Source organism: Neltuma alba, unplaced genomic scaffold (genome assembly GCF_004799145.2).
Source record: "Neltuma alba isolate B1F8T4 unplaced genomic scaffold, ASM479914v2 tig00001789_pilon, whole genome shotgun sequence".
Taxonomy (NCBI): Eukaryota; Viridiplantae; Streptophyta; class Magnoliopsida; order Fabales; family Fabaceae; genus Neltuma; species Neltuma alba.
The window spans coordinates 33,996-58,211 of NW_021632615.1; the positions used below are offsets into that span (position 1 = coordinate 33,996).

General features: G+C 29.7%; 1 protein-coding gene across 2 annotated transcripts; it reads left to right on the forward strand.

Moving 5' to 3' along the window:
* The first annotated feature begins 15,467 nt into the window (after positions 1-15,467).
* Positions 15,468-21,733, forward strand: LOC114711603 (disease resistance protein RPS6-like). Of its 2 annotated transcripts, none has more exons than XM_028896023.1 (6): positions 15,468-16,202; positions 17,443-18,541; positions 18,651-18,923; positions 19,533-20,342; positions 21,014-21,592; positions 21,680-21,733. In XM_028896023.1, the coding sequence occupies exons 1-6, from the start codon at positions 15,676-15,678 to the stop codon at positions 21,686-21,688; spliced, it is 3,297 nt and encodes a 1,098-aa protein (XP_028751856.1). In that variant the 5' UTR covers positions 15,468-15,675; the 3' UTR covers positions 21,689-21,733. The 2 variants fall into 2 exon arrangements, with proteins under 2 accessions (XP_028751856.1, XP_028751864.1); XM_028896031.1 differs by having other exon boundaries at positions 18,448-18,541.
* Positions 21,734-24,216: the final 2,483 nt, after the last annotated feature.

The following is a 24,216-nucleotide window of genomic DNA, read 5'->3' on the forward strand; positions in this document are numbered from 1 at the left end:
AATATTTAAGAGAAAGTAATGACTCAAGAAAATAAAAGATCAGATTGTTATATTTTAAAATAGTTTCTATCGGATTTAAGGCTTAAAAAAATAATAAAGTGATATGTGTCTCATATTTGCTAGATTCTTTGGGAATCATCTCTTGAAGTAAGTCAACAACCACGAGTGATCGCAAATTTGGCGCGAGATCTTATGGACATCAAAATAAATTAGAAAAAGTCAATAAAATAATTAAAAGCAAATTATAAATAGGTTAATAAAAGAGAAAATTATGCACAGGTCCCAAGAAATAGAATTTATTCATTTAAGGTTCTACAAAATGTCAAAATCAATAGCAAATCCCAAGGAACTTTAGAATATTATATTGTAATTGTAAAATGATATCACTACCCTTCAGGTTTCCAATTCACAATTTAATATAAGATCTATTTAATTAATTTAATTATATTAAAGAAGTTAGGTAAGCTAATTAATTATAAGAAATATGACATGTTTTTTCTAAAATACCACAATCATTTTTCTTAATATATTTCCTTCCTCTTCTACTTGATTATAATTGAGAGAGTATCTATAGAGGTAATTTAGAAAAAATTAATACATATGATAAATAGGATTTATATTTAGAACCAAAAAATGAGCTCAATAATTAAGTTTTATATTAAGGAATAGAAGAGTATGATATTTAAAATCGATGTCTTCTCGGTTCTAAACACTGTCGTTCTTGCCAACCGGCACCCGCACACTCGCGTCACTTGGTGTCGCACGTGAAGAAGCTTAATTAGGGAGGGAATAGGCTTCTCCCCACTGCTTTTCCTTTGCCTTTTAACTCCTTTTTTGGGATGGAGAGGAAATGATGAAGAAAAGAAAACTAGAGAGAAAAATGAGAGAAATGAGTTTTTTCTTATTTGAATGAGGAGAGAAAAAGGGGAAGAAAAAAAAATAAGAGAGAAAATGAGGTGTGGGGCCATGTCATTATCTTTTCAACTTTTCTCTCCATATATGGAGAGAAAATGAGAAGAAAATTTACATTCCTCATATACCCTCCCTCATAGTAGGTAAATAAACGCATATTTTGCCTTAATACAATTTTTTAATTTTATTTATAGCTACTTTACAATTTAGCTAAATTATCTCACTGTAGCTAAATTCCAAACCAACATATAATTTCTATTTTTCACATTCAATGTAATACTTGAAATTCGTACTAACTATATACACACACACATTTCTCCATCTCTTTTAACTTTTATAAGAAATTTTTGTTATTTAGTAATAATTTCAAATAATATATATTTTATTTACTTTCTTTCATTATATTTAACTTAAAAAATTATCCACATTTTATTTTTCTATTAAAAATAACTTTGTTTACTAAACTATTTGATTTTTAAATATAATAGTATAATAATATAATTTTATTAATTAATTTATTTTAAATTATTTGATAATATTAATGTTCATATAATTTTTGTTGTTGTGATCTTTAATTTGGTTCTAAACATAATATATTTTGAGATAAGGGTATTTTTGTCATTTATATATTTGCTCATTTTCTTTTTTCTTTATTTTCTCTCCTTCAAACAGGATGGTTAATAATATTTTCTTTTTAATTTTTTCTTCTCTCTATTTTCTCTTAACTTTTCTTTCCATCCAAACAGAGCATAAACGTTCCCAATCGGAAATGAAAGACGACTAGTGGAAAGTTGTAGAAAGTTGGCACAATTGATAAGGATGTATCTTATGGACAGCTGCTAAATCTGAGCAAATTAGGTATTCTTTTTGCCATAATAGACCTGGTGATGTCAAAGATTCTGTTTGCAATATTTTGAGTATTACAGAAATAGGTGATATTGGGAAATATCTTGGGATTCCCAATGTGTGGAGAAAATCAAAACAACAAGCTCTAGCGTTTGTAAGGAAAAGGGTCAGTAAAAAGGTTAAAAGATGGAGTTAAAAACCTTTTATCTTATGTTGGTCAGGAAGTTATGATAAAGTCTCTGATTAACGCCATTCCTCTCTTCCCTATGACTTGTTTTAAGTTTCCTAAACATACATGTAAGTAGTTGGATAGTATTGTTTCTAATTATTGGTAGGATGGGAGTGGTAATGGAGGAAAATTAAAATTCATTGGAAAGCTTGGGTTTTTATTTAACATAAATTTTAAAAAAAGGTGGTTTGGGATTTAAGGATTTTGAAATTATGAATGATGCTCTTTTAGCTAAAACAGCTTGAGAGTGTTACAGGATAAAAGCAAGCTGTGGTGTAGGGTGTTGAGAAGCGTTTATTTCCTTAAGTGTTGTTTTCTTAATGCTGTTAAAAGCTATAAGGCCTCTTGGATTTCGTCTAGTATTCTAATAGGAACGGAGATGCGTGCTTTGTAAAGATTTAAGATGGGTGATTAGGAATGGTGCAACGGTAAGATTATGGAAGGACTGTTCGATCTCTAATTTGAATGGGAAAACTCTAGATTAGATAACTAACAACAAGTTTAGTAGTGATGATGCTATAAAATGTATAATAGATAATGGGATTTAGAATCTTTCCCCTCTGATGAATAAAGTAGATGATGATATTTTTGGAAAAAATAAAGAAAATAAGACTTGATATTACTAACAAAGGTGACAGAATTTTATGGAAAGATTCAAGAAGTGGGAAGTATAATCTAGAAAGTCATGTTAGCTCTTCTCTATTTATTCCTCAAGCCTTTTGGGCTGTTCTAGAAAGTCATGTTGGCTCTTCTCTGATTATTCCTCAAGCTTTTTGGGGTAAAATGTGCAAAGCTAAAGTAGTTTCTCGAATTCAGCACTCTATTTGGAGGTGTATGTTCTAACTTTGCTCCTTGCCTTGTGTTTGATGCTGAGGAAGAAACCTTAAGGCATATGTTATTTTTTTGCTCTTGGGTGCGTGGAATTTGCTTGAGGTGCCACATATCTCTTAGATGGGATAGAACAAGTATCAATTGTTTTTAAGAATTGATGTGTTGATTTGATTGCTCAAAACAAATTCTTTAATGATGCAAATATTTCCCTTGTGCTATGGATGTTGTGGTTAATTTGGAAAGGCAAGAATAATTTGTCTTCAACCAAAATAAACCTGACCCTATCTTTGTTATTGAATGTGTTAGGAAATGCATGAACGGATTTTGGTCTACTAATGCTATTGAAAGTTAACTTGTCAGGTATAGTAAATAGCTATTAACCTATTAACCTTGTCAAATTCATATCATTTTAGTATATTTTTCTTTAGTTATTATACTTTTTGGTGTATTATTGCATATTTAGATGTACTCATCTAAGGAAAATGTGCATAGTTGATGTTTGGGCTAAAGTCATGGATTTTTGGTTAATTGTGAATATTTTTCCCTAGTCTGTCATCTTGGCTTTAATAGTTTGTGTTGCTTTGTTAGGTGGTTAAAGCTTGCCAATGGAGTCATTTGAAGCAAATGCTAATCCCAATAAAGTTGGAAAGATGCCTAGAAAGCCATGATACAAAGGAAAAAAAATCAAGAAAAGAGAAAATGCAAAACAGAACATTATTAGCCTCGGCCAACAAAATCTCATGGCTCAGCCAACAACATTCTAGAGAGTAATTGGCTTCAAACAAGAAAAATTTTAGCTGCAGTCAAGATCATTACAGAGAGTAATTAGTCGCAACTAAGAAAAATCTTGGCTGTAGCCAATGCAGACTTAATAAACTATGCATTTTGATGACAAAATTGATCCTAAGGCTTCATATGCTATAGAACTCAAAGAAAAGCGTTGTTTCACTATTCTTCACCTTTAGAGGCTTATTTTGAGAGGTTGCTCTACAAGTCTATTTTCTTTGATTTTGTTGTCTCCTTCCGCTTTCCTCTTCATTTTTTTATATGGCTATAGTATTAGTTGTACTTATGGTTGTTTTCTAAACATGAGTAGCTAAACTTCTATTTTATGATTATTTTGAGCCCTTATATGGATTAAGTACTCATTTTTCTTTTATATTTGTGGCTAATGATATTATTATGTTGATTTTACTCTATGCTTAATGCTTCTTGTTGATTGGCCACCAATGAGGTTGTTGGATTCATTTGATTGATGCTTGAGAGAGCTAAGTCAAGTGTAGAACTTGAGAATCCTGTGAGCACTTGAAGTTTGCAAGTTGAATGCATGGTTTTGTTAATGAGATAGAGATACTCATTAACCTTACATAGTTATATAAGGTTTTCAATGAAAATTAGGGTCTAATTGATTAGTCAAAAGATTAATGAATTCAATGAACCAAACACCTATTTGGAGACTTGAGAGGGCACTTATAAGTAATTTAGTATCCTTGGCTAGCATAATCTACAACTAAGAAGAAAATATAATGGAGATTTAATTAAGCATTTTTGAAATACATGGAGGGTAAATAATCATAGGACCCATTTTGTCCTTAGAGTTGAAGAATAACTTTTTTCCTTTAATTTATAATTTTATAAATAGGTTTATTTCATTCTTGATATACTTGTATTACTCAAATTAACTGAAAGTATGATAATCAATATTTGACGGGATTTTGAATTAACTAAATCCTAATGGAAATGATATTTTATTTATTACTTTATTACTTGTTATGACCCATACACTTGCGGAGTAAACAATAGTTCAATTGTTAAGTTTTGGACTATACCTAGTGAAATTGGGTGAAAGTTAATTGTGATGGGTCTTTTGATCCTGTTAACTAAAGATGCTGGAATTGGGATTGCTTGTAGAGATGATTTGGGTAGTTTTATTTAGGGTTTTGGTGAGAGTTAACTTCTAACTTTGCTTTCATGTATGAAGTTATGGCTTTTAAAAAGGCTTCGATGTTACCTGATGAGCTTCAATTGTCTTAGGTTGTTGTAGAAACTGATAATAAGGAATTGTATGATTGCACTAATTGCAGTAGGGTATCTTGTGGGGAATGGATTGTTGTTTGATGATAGGATTTACAAGATTGTGTTGCATCTAAGGTAGATATTGGTCTATTTCTTTCTCTCATACAGAAAGAAATTCGGAAACAAACTTCATTACCGTGGAGGCTGGAAAGGGGATGTGCCTAATTAGCTAGGTTCAAGAACCTACACCCCCTCTTGCTCTTATCATTTCCAAGGATGCAGATGATGTAGCAAAGTTTAGATTGTTTAATAATTGTCGTAATCTACCTCGTGAAAGTGTTGGTTGACTTTATCTTGTAAACGGTTTCTTTCTGGTTGTTTGTTTTGTATTGTTCTAGTAATGTTGTAGTTTAACTCACAACAATTGGTGGTATATTTCTTTTCATTTTTTCATGGTAATAAAATCTCGATTCTTTTGGTTAAAAAAAGAAGAAGCCATAGCCGATTATATTAAAAAATGCAAAACAAAATAAGAAGGATCATTTGGCATTGGGATGCTCGTGTTGGATATCTTAAATTGTTCAATTAGAGATATAGGGCTTGTTTGGATTAACTTATCAATAGCTTTTTAAATATAATTTACGGAATACGAAATAAGTATGTAAGGAGAGTTTTATCTTAATTTATATGAACTTGTTTAAAAGTCTGTTTTAAATGGAGCTCCAAACAACCTTACAGATTCGTGGGATAATTGGATAAATTCAAATTCAATACAATAATAAATGCTGCCTAGAAAAAAAGATAAATTATATAAAAAAACTCCTCTACTTTTTGATGAAAATTGTCATGTTAAATTAATAAAAGACATATGACATTCTATATGACATCTTATATAAGTTAATAATGTTATAAAATGTATTTATAAATAGAAATTCATAAAAGAGTCAAAACAAAATAATAGAAATTAGTTTTTTTTTAATAGGTTACATCCCTATCCCAATTGAGAAATTTGGAAACATATAAATAAATTCATAAATATAAATGTTATGAAATTTTCAATTATGATAATCAATCACAAAAAATTAAAAGAATTGAGAAAATCAATTATTATAATTGATTTTCTCAATTCTTTTAATATAATTGAGAAATTGTCTAAGTAAAACAAAGCAATCGTGATGAACAATAATTTTCCAATAATACAATTTTTCAAAAAGAATATAATCTAAACATGAATATGCATGGGTTTTCTCTTTGCCTATTTTATTATTGTTTTCAAAACTTCAAACGCCTTAATTTGGTTGCTACTATTTATAAATTATCTGAATGGGGATTTGGGCACCCGAATCGCCACATGACTACAATAATCACAGAGGCTGGATAACAAATCTCATTAATGTTTAATGATAGTGTGTGTTAATATAAGTGTTTATCATATTTATCATAAATAATTTTCCATATAAAATGACTAAATTGTTATGAAATTAACCAACAAAAAAAGTAAGTTAGAGAAGAGATGCAGACAATAGAATGAGAAAATAATATTGTATTCCTTGATCACTTGCTTAATTTACCTCACAATACAATAACATGCCCTATTTATAAGTATAGTCTTACATATAGGTTACACTTATACTTAAATGATAGATCATGGATAATAAACCACATGAATGTGCTTGGAGAGTAAGTTATAAGATTAAAGGCATAGTGGAGAAGTAATAGAGTAGTGGGAGTAGTGGGAGTTGATGAAGTTGAAGAGAAAGAGGAGATGGACATCCATATTTGATAATATTCATAACACTCCCCCTTGAGTGTCCATTGTATAAAGGTGTGTCTCATTAAAAAAGTTCAGCTAGAAAAAATCCTGTGGAACAAAAACCTAGCAAAAGAAAAAGAATATACATTCATTGATACACTTTGATGCTGCCTCATTAAAAACCATGTTAAGAAAACCTAGTAGGAAAAACCATAGATAAGAAAAAAAGAGTACAATATGTATTAACTCCCCCCTTGATAATATTAATTCATATCTTTGAGTTTGTGACATCCGATATTATGAACAAGCTTTTCAAATATTGTAATAAGAAGTAACTTAATGAATAAATCTCCTAGATTTTTATTTGAACAGATTTGCTAGATATATATTTAACCATCTTTTGAATATTATGAGATAAATACTCCATTTGGAATTACCAACATGTGGATCAGAAAAGAATCTTGAATTCTATTCCAACGTCTTTGGTGACAAACTATATCTTACTAATAAGTTAACAGCAAATAATATGTTAGGTCATGGGTAACTAATAAGATATGATATGGTACTTCTGACCCTATGATTTGGTACTTCTTGATCAAGTAGTTCTTGATCACCTTCTTGAAATCTAAAATGCTCTTTATTCACCTCCACAAATCTCACAACCATCAAAGTATATAATGGATGTAATTTATCGATATAAAAATACTTTAAGACCTTTGTTGTATCAATTAGTTGATACCAAAAAATTTTCATTTCTCAAGTATTCAATTTGCAATCAAAGGCAAAACTTTGATCTTTCCAAGTCCTTCATTTCAAATTCTTTCTTGTAAACAATTTATAACTTTTATGAGCTCTTCAAGAGTTCTGATAATATTTATGTTATCAATACAAACAAAAATTATAACAAACTCAAGTTAAGAATTTTTCATAAAAATATACGGGCAAATTGGATCATTTTTGTATCATTTCTTTAATTGATATTTACTTAGTTATATCACATATGCCCTGATTACTTCGATTCTCATAGAAACTTGTTTAACTTAATTAAGTATTATTCTCAAGAACTTGAATTGTATGCTTCTGGCAAATAAAATCCTTTAGGAAATTTCATATATTTTGATCTAGAACTATAAAATAAATGACACACACTGAAATTATTTTAATCTTCATCATATTTCATATACTAAAAGATTTTCTTATATATGCTTCTGGCATATTTTGGATCTTTTAAGGATTATTATGTAAATTTCACGATTTAATGATCATGCATGAGTCATAATAATATCTAATAGGCACATTTCATAATTGCTAAACTATTCAAATATATAAAATTATATCCACCACAAAGTAATATGTCTCATCATAATCATTTTTGAAAATCTTTATGTTATAAACATTCATATATTCTATAGAAACTTTATATTTCATATGTCCGGATTGCAAGCTCATTTTCACATATCGAAATAATATTTTCATCATGTCTTTTTCCTTTTACTTTTCTTCTTGGCCAAATTTATATCCACTTTGTATGATAGATCTATGTGTAAGATCATATTTTTATCACGTGATATTCTTATCAAAATCGTTATCGATAACTTTTATCTTTTCGATTCCATTTTTCTCTTGTGACATAACTTATTGATATCTCTTTCTTCCTCTTCAGATACCTAAATCTCTTCTAGGGTTTTACAATTAGTTATGTCTTGACACTCTTTTAGAGTAGATGTCTCCTCAATATGACTTCTAAGTTGTGTACTCCTCTTTATTCAAGATATTTATATCGGAATTGATTAACCTCTTATGCTTCCAGCATGTCTTATTTTTATTTATACTAACCAGAGCATTTTCAGCTAAAATAAGAGATTTAAAAATTTTCGTTCAGTTCAATAAAATATTTTGTAGCATTTCATGAATGCAATTTTGATGAATTTCTGATCCATACTGATATATTTGAGAATCTATATTTGATAGTAATAATGCATTCCATGCATTCTCTTTTCCAACTACTCGATTTCTCCCTCTCATGTTAGGAAAACTTTGTCGAATAATAGTCAATTAATTATGCAATACAAGTCTCCTAAATTCATTTGCTTCTTTTAGGAACATTATTTTGTTCTATATAGAGACAAATAAGAAGAAAGAGATTCTTACCCAACATATGTCCCAGCTTTCTTTAAATATACATCTATGTGCATTGTGGTTAGTAAGAATAAATATTGCACATTTCAATTTTTAGATAGAAAATATCCGACTCTTGACCAAAAGCCAATTTTATTGGGAAAATTTTGTTGCCTTGATATGTATAAGTGCTACAACATATTAAATTAAATATGCCAACACTAAAATGGAAAAAATTGTTCTCATAAATATTGATCCAGCTATTCACCTAGGCATTAACAAATGATTTTGCTAGATCAATTTGTTAAGCAGGCTTTTCAACATTAAAAGCCTGATATATAAATTCACTAGCATCTTTAAAATCAAATTTTTAGAATCACATAGTCTAAAAATATTTATCTAAACAATCTTGCAAATTGCAAGTTGCAAACTAATGTCAATCACACATGTTATTATTTTATATAGATGCATCTATCAAATATTGAATACTTTTATGGCTTATGTGCTTCTAAATGGGCCCATACATATGAGTTTAATATATTTCCAGAAATGTAGTGATCCATTTCAAAATAAAATATAACTAATGATATTTTATAATCAGTTTTCTTTAAGAACGAGCAGCACATACGAATTCTTAAAAATGTTGGCTATTCGGTAGAATCTTCTGGTTCTTCAATGGATATCAATACATAATCTTCAATAATTTGTTGCATCATATAGTTCAAGATAATCAAACAAGTCATGCCAATAATAAATCTATGTCAATAATAAATCTAATTAGATTAGTAAACTTCTGGTTTGTTGTATTATGTTTCTTTACCAACAATAAATTTTTCAATATAATATATGACCAATGATATCCATTTATAAAATTGATATAAAAAAAATATATCCAATATCAACTCATACTTGTATTCCAATAGTCTCTCCTTAAGATTGAATCATTCAAACATGATTTCTTTATTCATATATTTCATAAATAGTTATGAGCATATGATAGATTAAGGCCAATAACCTATCCTTTACTTGAAAGCCCAAGTACTTCATAATTCTTATATACTTTGTCTACTCATTCAAAAAAAAATCATTAGTTCTTCTGGAATTATATTAATACTATTACATATAGTTCTTTTAGAACTATATAATTTTCGAGGAGTATGAAAGACAACTTTATTTCAATATATCATTAACATAATAACAAATAATTATAAGTATCATAGGTTTAACTTGCAATATATAGAGAAAACACAAAAATGTAAGAGAACTTTTAAAATGAAAATAAAATACAAGTCAAAGTTAACGTTCAAAACTTTTCAATATTGATCAAGATACTAAAGACATTTAAAATATTCAAAACTAATATTGAATCAGATCATATTAATAAGATATACATAAACAAAATATAACTAAAGACATTTAAAATATTCAAAACTAATATTTAATCAGATCATATTAATAAGATATACATAAACAAAATATAACTAATGTGATCTACTTAATTTTATATCACACTTATCAATATCATAATATCAAATTCTTATGACAATTAATTTCTTACAAATCACAATAAATTTAAAGACTAATAAAAATTATGTATACAGCTTTCTAGGCATATGGTTGTATCCATTCTATTTTTATAAATATTTTAGACATCTTTCTTCATAACTTACTGCCTTCAAGCATTAGAATTACTTTTGATATTTTCATAATATCACATAGTCTTTTTGGCTTCACAACCATTTTTTTAAACATTTATTTTCAATGAATTGATACATATTTATCTATATGTCTTCTGGTCATATTATAACATTTGTTTATAATTTTATCATATTGATCATAAGGCTATTACCAATTCTTCTATTATGATTTAATAGTAAAGCCCTAAGATTATTGTCTTTTTAGTTATTAGTTCCACTAGATACAATGTAATCATATTTTTTATCACTCTTATAGATATATTTCTTGCTTTTACTAGCACACTATCAATTTTTTTAACCTTTTGGTCATCCGGACCATAACAAAATTTTTAAAACTACGAAGTTATTTTGTATCGTTTAATTTTTAAACTATCAATTTTTAGGACTTTGATATAGATTATCAAATTTTGACAATCTTGCCATATCATCTGTTACAACCATAAGATAGTCTTTTATCAAAGAATCATTAAAAAATGATATGGCTTATGGCTATCTAATGACAAAATCAAGAGTATAATGACTATTAGCCATTCATTTATATGTTTAACATTTTACTTTCTAAGACAACAATTAACTAATATCGGATATGATAATCATATATAGTAATATTATAGATGAACATAAATCTCATATCAAATCAAGAAGTATAAGGATAATAGAATTATGAAAACATAGGAAAAGTAAGAAATAAAAATAAAAATAAAAATTTTCATATCTCAATATGATGAATAAAATACTTAGTTACCAATGACTTAACAAGGTTAATATGTAAAACCATTATTTTCTCTAAATAAATTGAAGAAATCTTACCAAACTGCTCGGATTAAACTATTATCATTCAACAAACAAAACACCAACATGTATCAACTAAAAACCATAAACTCAAATGGTAAAGTCTCCGGTTGATAATGTGAACAAATAAAGTATATTGGAAAAGAGATGTAGATAATATAATGAGATAATGATATTGTATTCCTTTGACCACTTTCTTTATTTACCTTACAATATAATGGCACGTCCTATTTATAGATATAGTCTTATACATATGTTACACTTATACTTAAATGATAGATAATGGATAATAAACTACATGAATGTGAGTGGGGATTAAATTACAAGATTAAAGACATAGTGGAGAAGTAATGGAGTAGTGAAAGATTAATGCTTAGTAGAAGTGGTGGGAGTTGATGAAGTTGAAGAGGAAGAGGAAATAGACATCCAGATTTGATAATATTCATAACATAAATAACACATTTAATTATAGTCTCACCCGTCAATCGTGAAAATGGATCCAAAAGGTACTGAAGTTTTTCCTACCAGACAAATGGAGCGGAAGATGAAACGTCGTTTTTGTTTGACTTTAAATGTTTCTGGAAGTTGTTTTGAAAAATTAAAAAAAAAATCATTAAAAATCCTGTGAAAATTTTTTATTGTATTCATATTGTGTTTGGGATTCAATAATGTAGGTCTAAACCATATGTTTAAAAATTCAATTATGAGACCATCAACCTAACACACATATTAAGGAGTGCTTGGATATATTTCTAAGAAAACCATAGCTTTAGCTTTTCTAATACTCCTGGAGGGAAGAAAAGAACTTTTCTAATTTTGTTTCTTAATTATACTGAAAATCTTATAAATTAATTTTATAAATCTATTACGACCACCTATTCGAAAAATTATAAGCATAAATCAATTTTATTCAAAGTGTGTTTCTCACCTAATCCAAACACATCATGGGATTCCCCTGATAAAAATGGTAGTGCCAGCTACTTGTTCGCCCTTTTAGTTTGACATTATATTGAATGTTGATTATCTTCCGCAATTATATTCTTGAAGACAACGTAAAGGGTATGTGTTTTTATTTGGAATTGACGTAACTATGAGAGATACACGCATCGGATGTGGAAGAATGCAATGCCTTTTGAGTGGGAAATCAAAAGCAAAAGAGAATAATATATTATTAGAATATTTGTTTCTAATAATATACTATTAGAATAACATTGCAGTCTTTTCATTTCTCCTGGCTATATGAGAGATCTATCTCTCCTTTTTGGGCGGCGTGTCTTTTCACTCCTTCTTTTAACTTGTCTGTACGTATCATTTGTTAATGTGAGTAGAATAGAGTTGACGTGGAAAATATCACATCGATAAAACTAGGTTTAATAATAGATATATTTATGTAAAGTAGAAAGACCCTTAAATTTAAGTTATAAGGTTTTGAGTTAAAATATAATGTCATTCACTCTTTCTTTTCCATTTGTTCTCCCTCCATTATTGAGCTTCGCTCTCTGTTCCCAACATTATTCGTAAAAAAATTAGCTTTTAGTCATGAATAATCTCTGAGCCTCTCATTGTGCCTGTCATTCCAGCATCTATTAAAGCAGTTGGGTTGTTTCTTTATGCCTTAAATCAGGAGTGAAAGCATCTTTTACGTACAGTGAATTTTAACTTTGATACATTCAATAATTGAAAGGATCGGATACAAATTGAAGGACATCCTCGGAGTTTCGGTGATGATCTCCGTTGATGAGCACTATGATATTTATCACATAATAAAATTTACACTATTTAGATATAATTTTAATGGTTTAAATTTAAAATATTTAACTGATATTTTTAAATAAAAATTATTTTTTTAAAAAATTACAGTTAATAGATCATATTTATTTGGATGATGTGCCTATTAAAAAAAGTTTTAAAGAAACAAATATATAAAAATTAAATTTCAAATGCTCATATTAAATTTAAACAGTTTAAATTTGATGAGCATTAAAGTGCTCTTCATTATGATGAATGGGTGCTCTTCACTACAATGAATATCAAAATTGGTTCCGATGCGCAGGATGTGCAAACTAACATTAAACCATTTGATAATATTTATTAGTATTATTGCAATCAGAATTTAAGCACTGTGCTTTTGTCAGAAAAATTTTTGCATGCTTCTAAACTATCAAGTCATTTGTATTCTATCCAATAAGAATGCTCTAACTAAAGATCAGGGGCACTTGAACGGTGCTTCCTTCCTCAATACTTAAAGAAACGCCGTCCATGAAGTGGGGAGATAGTCTGAGACCAAACGAAGAGAGAGGTGAGAGGGTCTAAGAAAGTATAAAGAAAGGAGCACCAAAAGAAATTACAAAATTCTTTGAATAAAATTAAAAATAATATGAGTTGGAGCATTCTTACTGGGCAGAGTACAAATGAGTTGACACTCTAGCAGCATGCAAGAATTACTCCCTTAATGAATCTGAAATAAGGTCATGATTTGGTGAATGCTTTGCTGATGAGCAACATTTCCCTAAGTTATGGCTCAGCTTTCACGATTAACACTTATTACTTTTGGTTTTTAATATAAGACCTGGATAATTAACTTAAAAAGATTTAAAAAGTTATTAAATTATTTAATTATAGTATATATTATATTATCTTTTTTAAAATATTTATGTATATTATTAGATTATATTGATTTATAAATGAGGCAAATTAGTTTGAAAAAACCAATAAATATAAATACTTTAAATTAAGGGTTAATTCAAATTTTAGTCTCTTAAATTTGCTTTTATTTTGGTTTTGATCCCTCAAATTTTAGATCATAGATTTTGGTTCCTTAAATTTCTTTTTATTTATAATATTTGTCCCTATAATCCAATAAAAATTTGAATCATTTAACCTTTTGAGAAACTAAAACTTATGATTTGAAACTTGAGAAATCAAAACAAAAATGAGCTAAAATTTGAAGGACCAAATATTATATTAACCATTAAATTAATTTAATAATTTTCTTAATCTCCTCAAATTATTTAACTGGGTCTCTGACCGGAGGTAGTGTCACGTAGCAAGCAGCTTACACTGGTTAATTATATCCCAGCCATAGAGATTAAACAACTTAAGAATTGCAATAACAGAAAGAGGATTTACTTTCCTATAATCACATAATGTATATAACCTATATATATATATATATAAATAGAAAACTCTCATTAAACACTTGATTTTGTCGGTTATGTGATTTCGTGCGTACAATTCAAAATGCCCTTTCTTTAGAAGTTATGGATCTCATGTACATATTATTCTTCAAATATTTATCTGTACCTTACATATATCCACAGTCATCAAGCTTACCATAGCCACCTTGATTCTTTAACTTGTACTTACTGTAAGTATCAATATTAGGTATCCGTGTAAAAAATGAAATGAAATAATAAAAATTTCAACCTATATTTTTATATGGATTTGTGAGAATAAATCCCATTTTAGAGAGCTGAGATAGAATTAAATAAAAATAAAAAGAATGAGATAGAGTCCAGCGGAAAATATAGCATGGAGGCCTGCAGTGGGTCAAACCCTTCAAGGGCATCAAAAATAATAGGTTTCGACAATCATATGCGACAAACAATACAGTTTTCATTGGCAATCAATAATTAATATTTATCGATAATTTTGAGTTCAATTCAAATCCTATATATGGCAGAACTAACAAGGACAAATTAAAAAAAGGGTGATCAGTAACATTTAAATAGCATAATTTAATTCGAATTAGATGTGAGAAATTATGTTATGAAGTGCTCCACACCAAGGTGCCGAGTCTATTCTAACACAAAATACATAATCATCTATCATTGACTCTGACTTACAAAAAAAAACAAGAAGAAGAAGAGAGAAATCTATAATTCACTGAATAAATTATGATTTAAGAATATAATATTTATTGACTCTGAAGAATGCAAATTTTTGATGACTTATTTAATTTCAAAACAAAATTTTCCAGGAACAATAGAAGTCAAACAAAAACCACGCTTCATCTGCACCATTTGTCAGGCCCAAAAAAAAAAACGAAAACTTCATTTGCTATTTGATCATTTTTACATAGAAAATTATTTATGATAAATATTAGAAACACTTACATTAACACATACACGTGTATTAGTCTTTTAGGAATTCTACCTCTCACACTAGGCATCTTGCTCCGCCTCAGGTTATTGAATCCTTCAAAATAAGCGAAAATAAAAACAAAGACAAACTAGAAAAAGACCAGAAAAGAGAAAAGGATCCATCGTCTGTACCATTATTTTTTGCTTCAACAATTGCTTCAAGAAAGGATACGTAAAAGTCAAACAAAAACAAGGCATAATGACATCCTCTGCACCCTTCGGATATCACAACAACCCAATATTGAAATTGATGGACTTGCACCTTCCAACAAATTTCCTTTCATCTCGAACGATCAAAACCTCAGAACATAGCTTCCCCACTACGATTAGTGCAGCCATATGGCGATTCAGGTGGTCGCATCATCATCATCATCATCTTCATCATCACCCCCTAGCTTCACCAACGGAACAAAGTATAGATATGATGTTTTTCTGAGTTTCAGAGGCGAAGATACTCGCCAAACCTTCACTGTGCCTCTCTACGATGCTTTGCGATGCAACGGAATCAACGCCTTCATTGATGACAAGAAGCTTGGGAAAGGGGAAGAGATCTCACCTACGCTTCTTAAAGCCATTGAGAGATCAAGGATTTCCATTATTGTCTTCTCTAGGAACTATGCTACTTCCACATGGTGCTTAGAGGAACTCGCCCACATCGTTTGGTGCAAGAAGGAGAAGAACCAGTTGGTTATGCCCATCTTTTATAAGGTGAATCCGTTGGATGTTCAGTATCAAAGAAATAGCTTTGAGGAAGCCATGGCTGATCTTGAACATAGGTTCCATGGTAACTTGAAGAAAGTGCAAAAATGGAGGTCCGCTTTGTCTGAAGCTGCAAGCTTATCATCAACATGGCTTTTCGATGATGGGTAAGTGCTTTCTGCTGATATGATTTTCAAATAATCTCGGGTTAATATAATTTTTGTTCCCTCAAGTTTGTCTCCTTTTTTGTTTTGATTTCTCAAATTTCAAACCATCAGTTTTGATCTCAAATTTACTTTCATTTAAAATATTGATCCCATAATATAACAAAGATTGGGACCATTTTGCTTTTAGAGGGACCAAAATCTATAGTTTGACATTTGAGGAACTAAAACCAAAATGAGGATAAATTTGAGGGACTTAAGATTATATTAATTCCCATAATCTATTAGTGATTGCTCATGATATTGAACATAGTTTTGTTCTTGCAATTGGAAGGTGAATCTCTACAAGCCTGGGATATTAAAAATTGTTTTCATTTCGAAATCTATTCTCTTTTTTTTTTTGAGTCTTTTAAGTAAATTTAAAATTTGTTTTTTAACATAAGTATTTTTAATTTCATTTTCAACTTCAATACTTGAAATCATATAAGTAATATTTTAGTTATTAAGTGCTATTATGATTATTATTGGATTGGTGTAATTCCAAAGGCTAAATAATTTCTTTTCTGCATCAACACTGAGCATGTGAAATTTTTTAGAAGTTGAGTAGCAGATATGTTACTAAGCAGACAATCAATTATTCAAATGATATTGATAGTTGTACTGTTTTCTTTTAAAAGCTTATGAATCCAATTCCTATTCTACTTTGGAATGCAATACTATATTGGACGTTGATATATGAATACAAGTGACCTAGACTTTTGAACAAGTAAGATATGTCTTCTTGTATGCATATTTTACTTAATTTAATTTCAAATATATACCAATTATACTTTTCATGTTTTGTGCATACGTTATCGTAGCCTGGTATAAATTTTATGTTCGATGTATAAAATGATTTTTATGACTACCGTATTTAAAAATTTCTTTTTGTTTAACATTTTTTTATTTTGCATATACCTTCCTTTTATCCTATTCTTTTAAATTTTACTTAAATTTTACTATTTGATCCGCAAATATTTCATAGCTAGGTTTGTGAGTTGAAGTAAAAAAGAATAAACATTTGCACAGAGAGGATGAAAAATTTGAGAGCTTACTGATTTTAAGGCTATCAATTAAGAATCACAATAATATTTTATTGAAAAATATGCGATAAACGACAAAAAAAAAAAGAAACGTAAAAGAAGACATATAGCACGAATTATATCATCTCATGAAACTAAAACCATAACTTTTGCTTCTTTAGAAACCAAGTCAAGTTCATTGAAGGAATTGCCAAATATGCATATGCTATGCTGCCTCCTAAACGCTTTCATAACACTGATCATATGGTTGGACTTGAGCCTCGCGTAGAGGAGGCGATGTCACTTTTGAATCAATCTAATGATGCTGTTTGTATGTTGGGAATCCATGGAACTGGTGGAGTTGGCAAAACAACCCTTGCAAAAGCTATTTATAATTCAATCTTCCACCAATTTGAAGGTTCATGTTTTCTGTTTGATGTGAAAGGAGTATCAAAGAAATACAAGGGCATTGTTCGCCTTCAACAAACATTTTTATCAGAGATTCTTGAGGAGAAGAGGATGAAGTTTGCTAGTGTTGATGAAGGAATATCAAAAATAAAACATAGACTCTCTCATAAAAAGGTTTTCTTGGTTCTTGATGACATTGATGAGGTTGAACAGTTAGAACAGCTTGCAGGGGGATGTGATTGGTTTGGTCGCGGAAGCAAGATCGTTATAACAACAAGAAATAAGCAAGTGCTAATTGCATGTAATGTTAAGAAAACATATGAAATGAAGAAGCTAAATCAGCTTTACTCTCTTGAACTCTTCTGTTGGTATGCGTTTTGTACAAGCCAACCTCCAAAAGATTATAAAAATATGTCCATTCATGTGATAAGGCATGTACATGGCCTTCCTCTCGCTTTAAAATTAATCGGCTCCAATTTGGCACATAAAAGCATTGAGGAATGGAGATCTATATTGAAGCAGTATGATGAGATTCCAGAAAGAACAATTCATCATGTATTGAAAATAAGTTATGATTGCTTACAAGATGGTGCTAAGCATATTTTCTTAGATATTGCTTGTTTCTTTAGAGAGGAGGAATTTGAATTTGTTGAGGCAATACTAAAAGCTTGTGATTCTGGGGCAAGGTTTTATATCGAGGTTCTTGTTGACAAATCTCTAGTAACCATTGCTGATAATGGTTACTTGTACATGCATGATCTTATACAACAAATGGGTAGAGAGATTGTTAGGCAAGAAGCACCATCAGATCTTGGCAAGCGCAGTAGATTATGGTATTATGAAGATGTTCTCAAAGTACTACATGAAAATTTAGTAAGATTCTAATTCTTATATGTTTCATTTTACATGTACTGTTCACGATACATTAATTGTCCAATTTGGCCATATCAAACATTGTTACATCGTTGGTCTTAAATTACAGGGAGGCAACAATATTGAAGGAATAATACTAGATCCACCTCAGGAAGAAGAAGTGAAGTGCAGTGATTTAGCCTTTGAGAAGATGAATAATCTTAGAATTATCATTATTCGCAATACCCGATTCTTAACATGTCCTAAATATCTTCCAAATAGTTTAATATTACTTGATTGGCAGGGGTATCCTTCTGTGAATTTGCCTCCAGATTTTTCTCCTCCGAAGCTGGTTTGCCTCAAGATATGCGGAAGTCCTTTCAGCTTAGAGCATTCATTCGAGGTACACTTTCTTTCTCTCTTTATTCTTCGGTCAAATTTCTTCAACCATAACTTCATTCTAATGATAAAGAATAAATTACTTGAACAGCCGTTCTATTTCTTCGGACTATTTATTAACCTTTAAAATATTTCTTAAATACGCACAAATCTCCAAAAAAAAATTTTAAATAATCAATCTTCAAATAATGGGGGAAAATCCCACAAAAGGAACATAGAAATTACTAAATCCCAAATCATGATTGTTTCCTACAATTTAACAAAATTTTAACTACACTTGACTGTCAAATAACAATATATTTTTTTATAAAAATATTTGATTTAGTAATTTTAAGGTTTCTTTCATGAAATTCTTAAATATAATACAGCTTTAGTTTTGTTTTTTATTTCATCTGAATGAAGCAATAGACACGCATTGCTTAGCACAATAATAACTCAAATGAAGAAAAATATTTAGAAATTTTAAAACTTGTGATTGAAAAAATATTTAGGACCGGATGAGTATTTTATATCATTCCATTCTATTTCATTCCAATCCTTTATTTGAACCAGACGGCCTGAATATCTGTTATTAACTACAGTTAATTTAAGTAATCTCATTTTTGCTTTGCAGAATTTTGAATACTTGACATATTTGGATTTCTCAAAGTGTGAATTCATAACTGAAGTACCTGACATGTCTCAATTTCAAAACTTAAAAACATTAAGCTTCCGTGAATGTCACAATCTGGTCAAAGTTCATGATTCTGTGGGATCTCTCTGTAAGCTTGTCGAATTAAACGTTAGTAAGTGCATCAAACTTGCAAGCTTTCCACAGGAAATCAAGATGCCATCTCTTCAAGTTCTTAATTTCAATAATTGCAAGAGTCTTGACTACTTCCCACACATCGTTGGAAACATGGATCCATTAATGTATGTTTATGCAGAAGGCAGCGCTATTAATAAGCTCCCATCTTCTATTGGAAATCTTCCAAAGCTTGATATTTTAAGTTTAAGATCTTGCGAAAATCTTAGGGAGCTTCCGAACAGCTTATTGACATTGCATAATCTTGGAGTGCTTCTATTAGGAGGTCTAAAACCTCATGGGAGAAAATCTCTGAAGAAATTAATGCAAGAGAGCCAACCACCAACTATTAGCTGCACAAACATAGACCGCTTGGATCTCCATAACTGTGGTCTATTAGATGAAGATCTTCACCTAACTCTGAAATGTTTTCAGAATATGAGAGACTTGAATCTATCAGGAAATGATTTTGTGTCCCTTCCTGAGTGCATTAAGGACTGTGTTCATTTGTGGAAACTAGAAGTGAGTGACTGCAAGAGACTTAGAGATGTACCTGAGCTGCCATCAAGTTTAGGGGACATAACGGCAGAGAATTGCACATCATTAACCACAGAGTCTTCAGGCCATTTATGGTCTCAGGTTTTTCTCATTCTTTTTCTATTTTCTTATTTTCAATATGAGTTAATATTATTTTTGTTGATCCTTACAGTTTGATCAAAATTTTAATTTTGATCCATGTAGTTTTAAATGATTGGTTTGGTCCCTATCGTTTTATAAGGACTTAGTTTTAGTATAGGGACCAAAATAAAAACTTAATAAAAGTATAGGAATCATTCATTAAAGGGCTAAGGTGCATATATATTTGTCTTGGAAATTTTCACTTAGGAGCGCCCTGGCATTTTTTTAGTGCAAGTTTATCTCAAAAATTTAAAATTGTAGCAATTTTGTCTCCTACCATTAAAAATATTAATAGTCAATGTCACTATTTTAATAGTCAATGTTAGTTTTTAAATGATAGGGGACAAAATTACTACAACTTTAAACTTCTAAGACAAATTTACTTTTAAAAAGACTTTTGTGCTCCCCGCACTTCATAGTGAAAACTTTGGGAGCAAATTTGTATCTTAACCCTTCTTTAAACTCAAGGCCAAGTAATTATGAAACTATAGGAACCAAAACCAACAATTTGAAATTACAAAGATTCAAATTAAAATTCAATCAAACTATCAGGATTAATAACAGTATTAAGCTTTTGAAGATTATTTTGAATCCTGAAGATGCCTTTGGTCACAATTGTTTGGATAAATTAGGCCATAAAGTGCAATCGCATGGCTATCTGGATGCCAGCAACAACATATCCAGGTTGGTTTGACCATTGCTGTAAAGGAGACACATTGTCTTTTTATGTTCGTGGCAAAAATTTTCCTCGTGTTGTAGTTGCATTTGAGACGGGGAAGGCGAATAGAAGTGAGAGATACAGCTTTTATGTTTTTATGAGCATAAATGGTAGTCAAAAAATGCCATGGATGCAAAGTGATTTTCCTATTGAAGTAGAAGGAGGCCGTGTTTTGGTTTCTTATGGTAAACAAGGCCATATGCTTTTCTCTGATCTACTGGGTGAATTTTCAGAAGAAGAGTTGGAAGGACTTAATAAGTCTCTTCAATTGGATTGGAATGATGTGGAAATACAAGTTACATCTCGCACAGATGATATAGCCATAGTTAACTGTGGAGTTTATGTTGACAAGAAGCAAACAAACATGGGGAATGTACAGTTCAAGTCTCCCTTTCCTTCAAGAGCTTCACGGAAACGAAAGGCCATGGCCTCTCATCCTAACGAACCACCCAAGAAGCGCTTGAGAAAGTTCAATAACGCAGTGAAGGATAAGGTGAGAAGGTACTTTCTACTGATAATCGTTTATCATAAACTTTTAATTTTATTATTCTGAATTTTGTTTCCTATTCATGTATTGCAGGAGAGCTAAGCCACGCCAAAATTTTTATTCGTGGAACAAGATGTTTCCCCCCCAGTGGGTAAGCATATGTGGAGATTTTTGTATGGTTAGGTACTACCTCCTCCGGTTTTTAATATAAGATCTAGTTGACTAATTTGATGATATTCAAGAAGTTGAATAAATTAAACATTTGTATTTATCATTCTTCTCTAAACTAATTTGCCTGACATATAAACTGATAATATATAATCTAATAATGAACATAAGTCTTTCAAAAAGATTATATAACATATGCTATAATTAAGTCATTATTTAATTTTTTAATCTTCCTAAATTAGTTAAATTTGCTTTATATTTAGGAGTGGAGCTAATATCAAATATTATATTTGCTCACCAACTATTTGTCAATGATCTGATGTGACGTATGATCATTTTTTTGTATGCATTATCATAGTAATTTTGTTTTTTGGCCAGCATAATGAATTGGTTTTCCGTGGCATTTATTATAAATTCTTGGTGAGCATTGTCGACCCAAAAAAATAGATTCTTGGTAGAAGTGTTAAAGGAGAAAACTTAGTTTCTTCAATCATACATAGCCATGTGTCTCTTGTTGCTTCATATGTATTGGTAATTAAATACTATTAAATGCTAATATTAAAAAAAAAAAGACACATGATCATGTGCGATTAGAAAATTTAACATAATAAATTTAAGTAAGTATTTTTAATTATTAAAATACCCTTTTAGTTTTAAATGCATAAGCTGGGTAAGTAATTAATTTTGGCACTACATATTGACCTTAATTCATTTTTCCCTCATATTCATTATTTTTTCTAAAACTAATTTTTCTAACTTATAAACTCATATATAATATAATATTATATAAGAAGCAATTTAGTGAGATCACTTCGGCCAAAAAGAGTTTACTGAGATCACACCACATTGGTTAAAACTAAGTAATTTATTTATTTTTTTTAGTTTATTTAAATTAGTTAATTAACTCTTATATTAAGAATCAAAAGATTAATTCATTGTTAGTACTTAGTATCATTTCATGGGGATTCAAATGCCCCTTACCTCCTAAAAATGTTCATTAATTTCATTTATAGTATTACATCTCATAGCTCCCAAACAGATATTATTTTTAATATACAATTATTCTAATTAAGTTAACGTATTGTAATCTACAATTGTTTCATATCGTACAATTATATGAATTAATTATTTTATTTATTTATATATTGTATCTTTTGGGTTAACTTTTTTATGTGAAACGAACAAGAGAGAGGGGAAGGAATGAGATCATAGGGAAGGGAGAGCAGAAGAGAGAAATAGAGAAGAAAAATAACCGTCTATAAATTCAATATCCAAGTCTAGTTGTGTAGAACAAAACCTAAATCTACTTTTACTAAAATAATAATAAAAATAATAATAATTAATCCTAATAATAAAAATATTAAAATACTAATAAATCTAAATAAATCTTAAAATGATAATAAATTTAAATAATTCATATATCCTAGAAATATAATAAAACCATAATCATTCATTATCCCATATTTCATCATTTCTCCCTTACTTGAAGGACTTCACTCCTGACGAGTTAAAATCACTGCGCAAATCTTCGTATGAGTGAACAAGTAGATCAAAGAGGGCGTCATAGAAAACCCGTCCAACAAATAAGACACTATTGGAGTGACTCGATTAGTGGGGACATAGTTTGCCAGCGAAGTGTGTAATTTCCGTCATTTTATCCCCTTTAAGTATGCGTTGGGAAGCTCTATGGTTCAAGTGAATTATTAATTAAGCTTGTATATTAAAATCTTACATTTTTACTCTCAGGGTTACTATTTATTTGGTAACTTTAAATTTTTAGTCTAACTTTGAAAATTATAATTAATTGTAAAAAATTTGTATTGATTTGATTCAAATCTTCATCAAAAGCTCTTTCTATTCTCTATAAGAGAAAAATATCATTGATTCATTTACATGATCATCAATTCTAGAAAAATACATGAAATAGTATTGTTTATATGACAAAATCTGAAAATTCCATATTTGATACCTTAATTTAAAAAATTCATAAATTTTAATACACATCCAAAGTAGATGATCTGCCATGGCTTTTAAAGCTTAGGTTCTGTACTATAAACATACCGTATGTCAAGGGTTAACTCAATCAATCACTCCTTGAAAAGCTTAGGTTCTGTACTATAAACATAACCCCTCTAAAATGGCCTTATTTTCTGCCACTTAAGAGGACATGTGTCTCTCTTCATAACCCTTAATTTTCGGGTCATGCCAAGTGTCTCTTTTACTCTTGATTTTTCTTGGTATTTTGGGCTTAATTGGGCTTGAACTCTCTTGACATAAAGGACCATGGACTGCACGAATTTTATGAGCTTCCTTGGCCTAAAATGAGTCTAAAACTAGGTGGAAAGAAAAGAGAAGTGTTGCCCAATCACAAATTATCAATTTCTAACCAAAACTCACTATATAAGTTACCATTTTCAAAAATAGTTCTAGGTCTCCAAAAATTTATTTCTCTCTATCAAAAA

Coding starts and splice junctions, on each gene's coding strand:
- LOC114711603 (XM_028896023.1), top strand. CDS start 15,676: ATGGCGATTCAGGTGGTCGCATCATCATCATCATCATCTTCATCATCA. Junction 18,542..18,650: donor AAGTACTACATGAAAATTTA/GTAAGATTCTAA, acceptor CTTAAATTACAG/GGAGGCAACAATATTGAAGG. Junction 18,924..19,532: donor GCTTAGAGCATTCATTCGAG/GTACACTTTCTT, acceptor TTTGCTTTGCAG/AATTTTGAATACTTGACATA.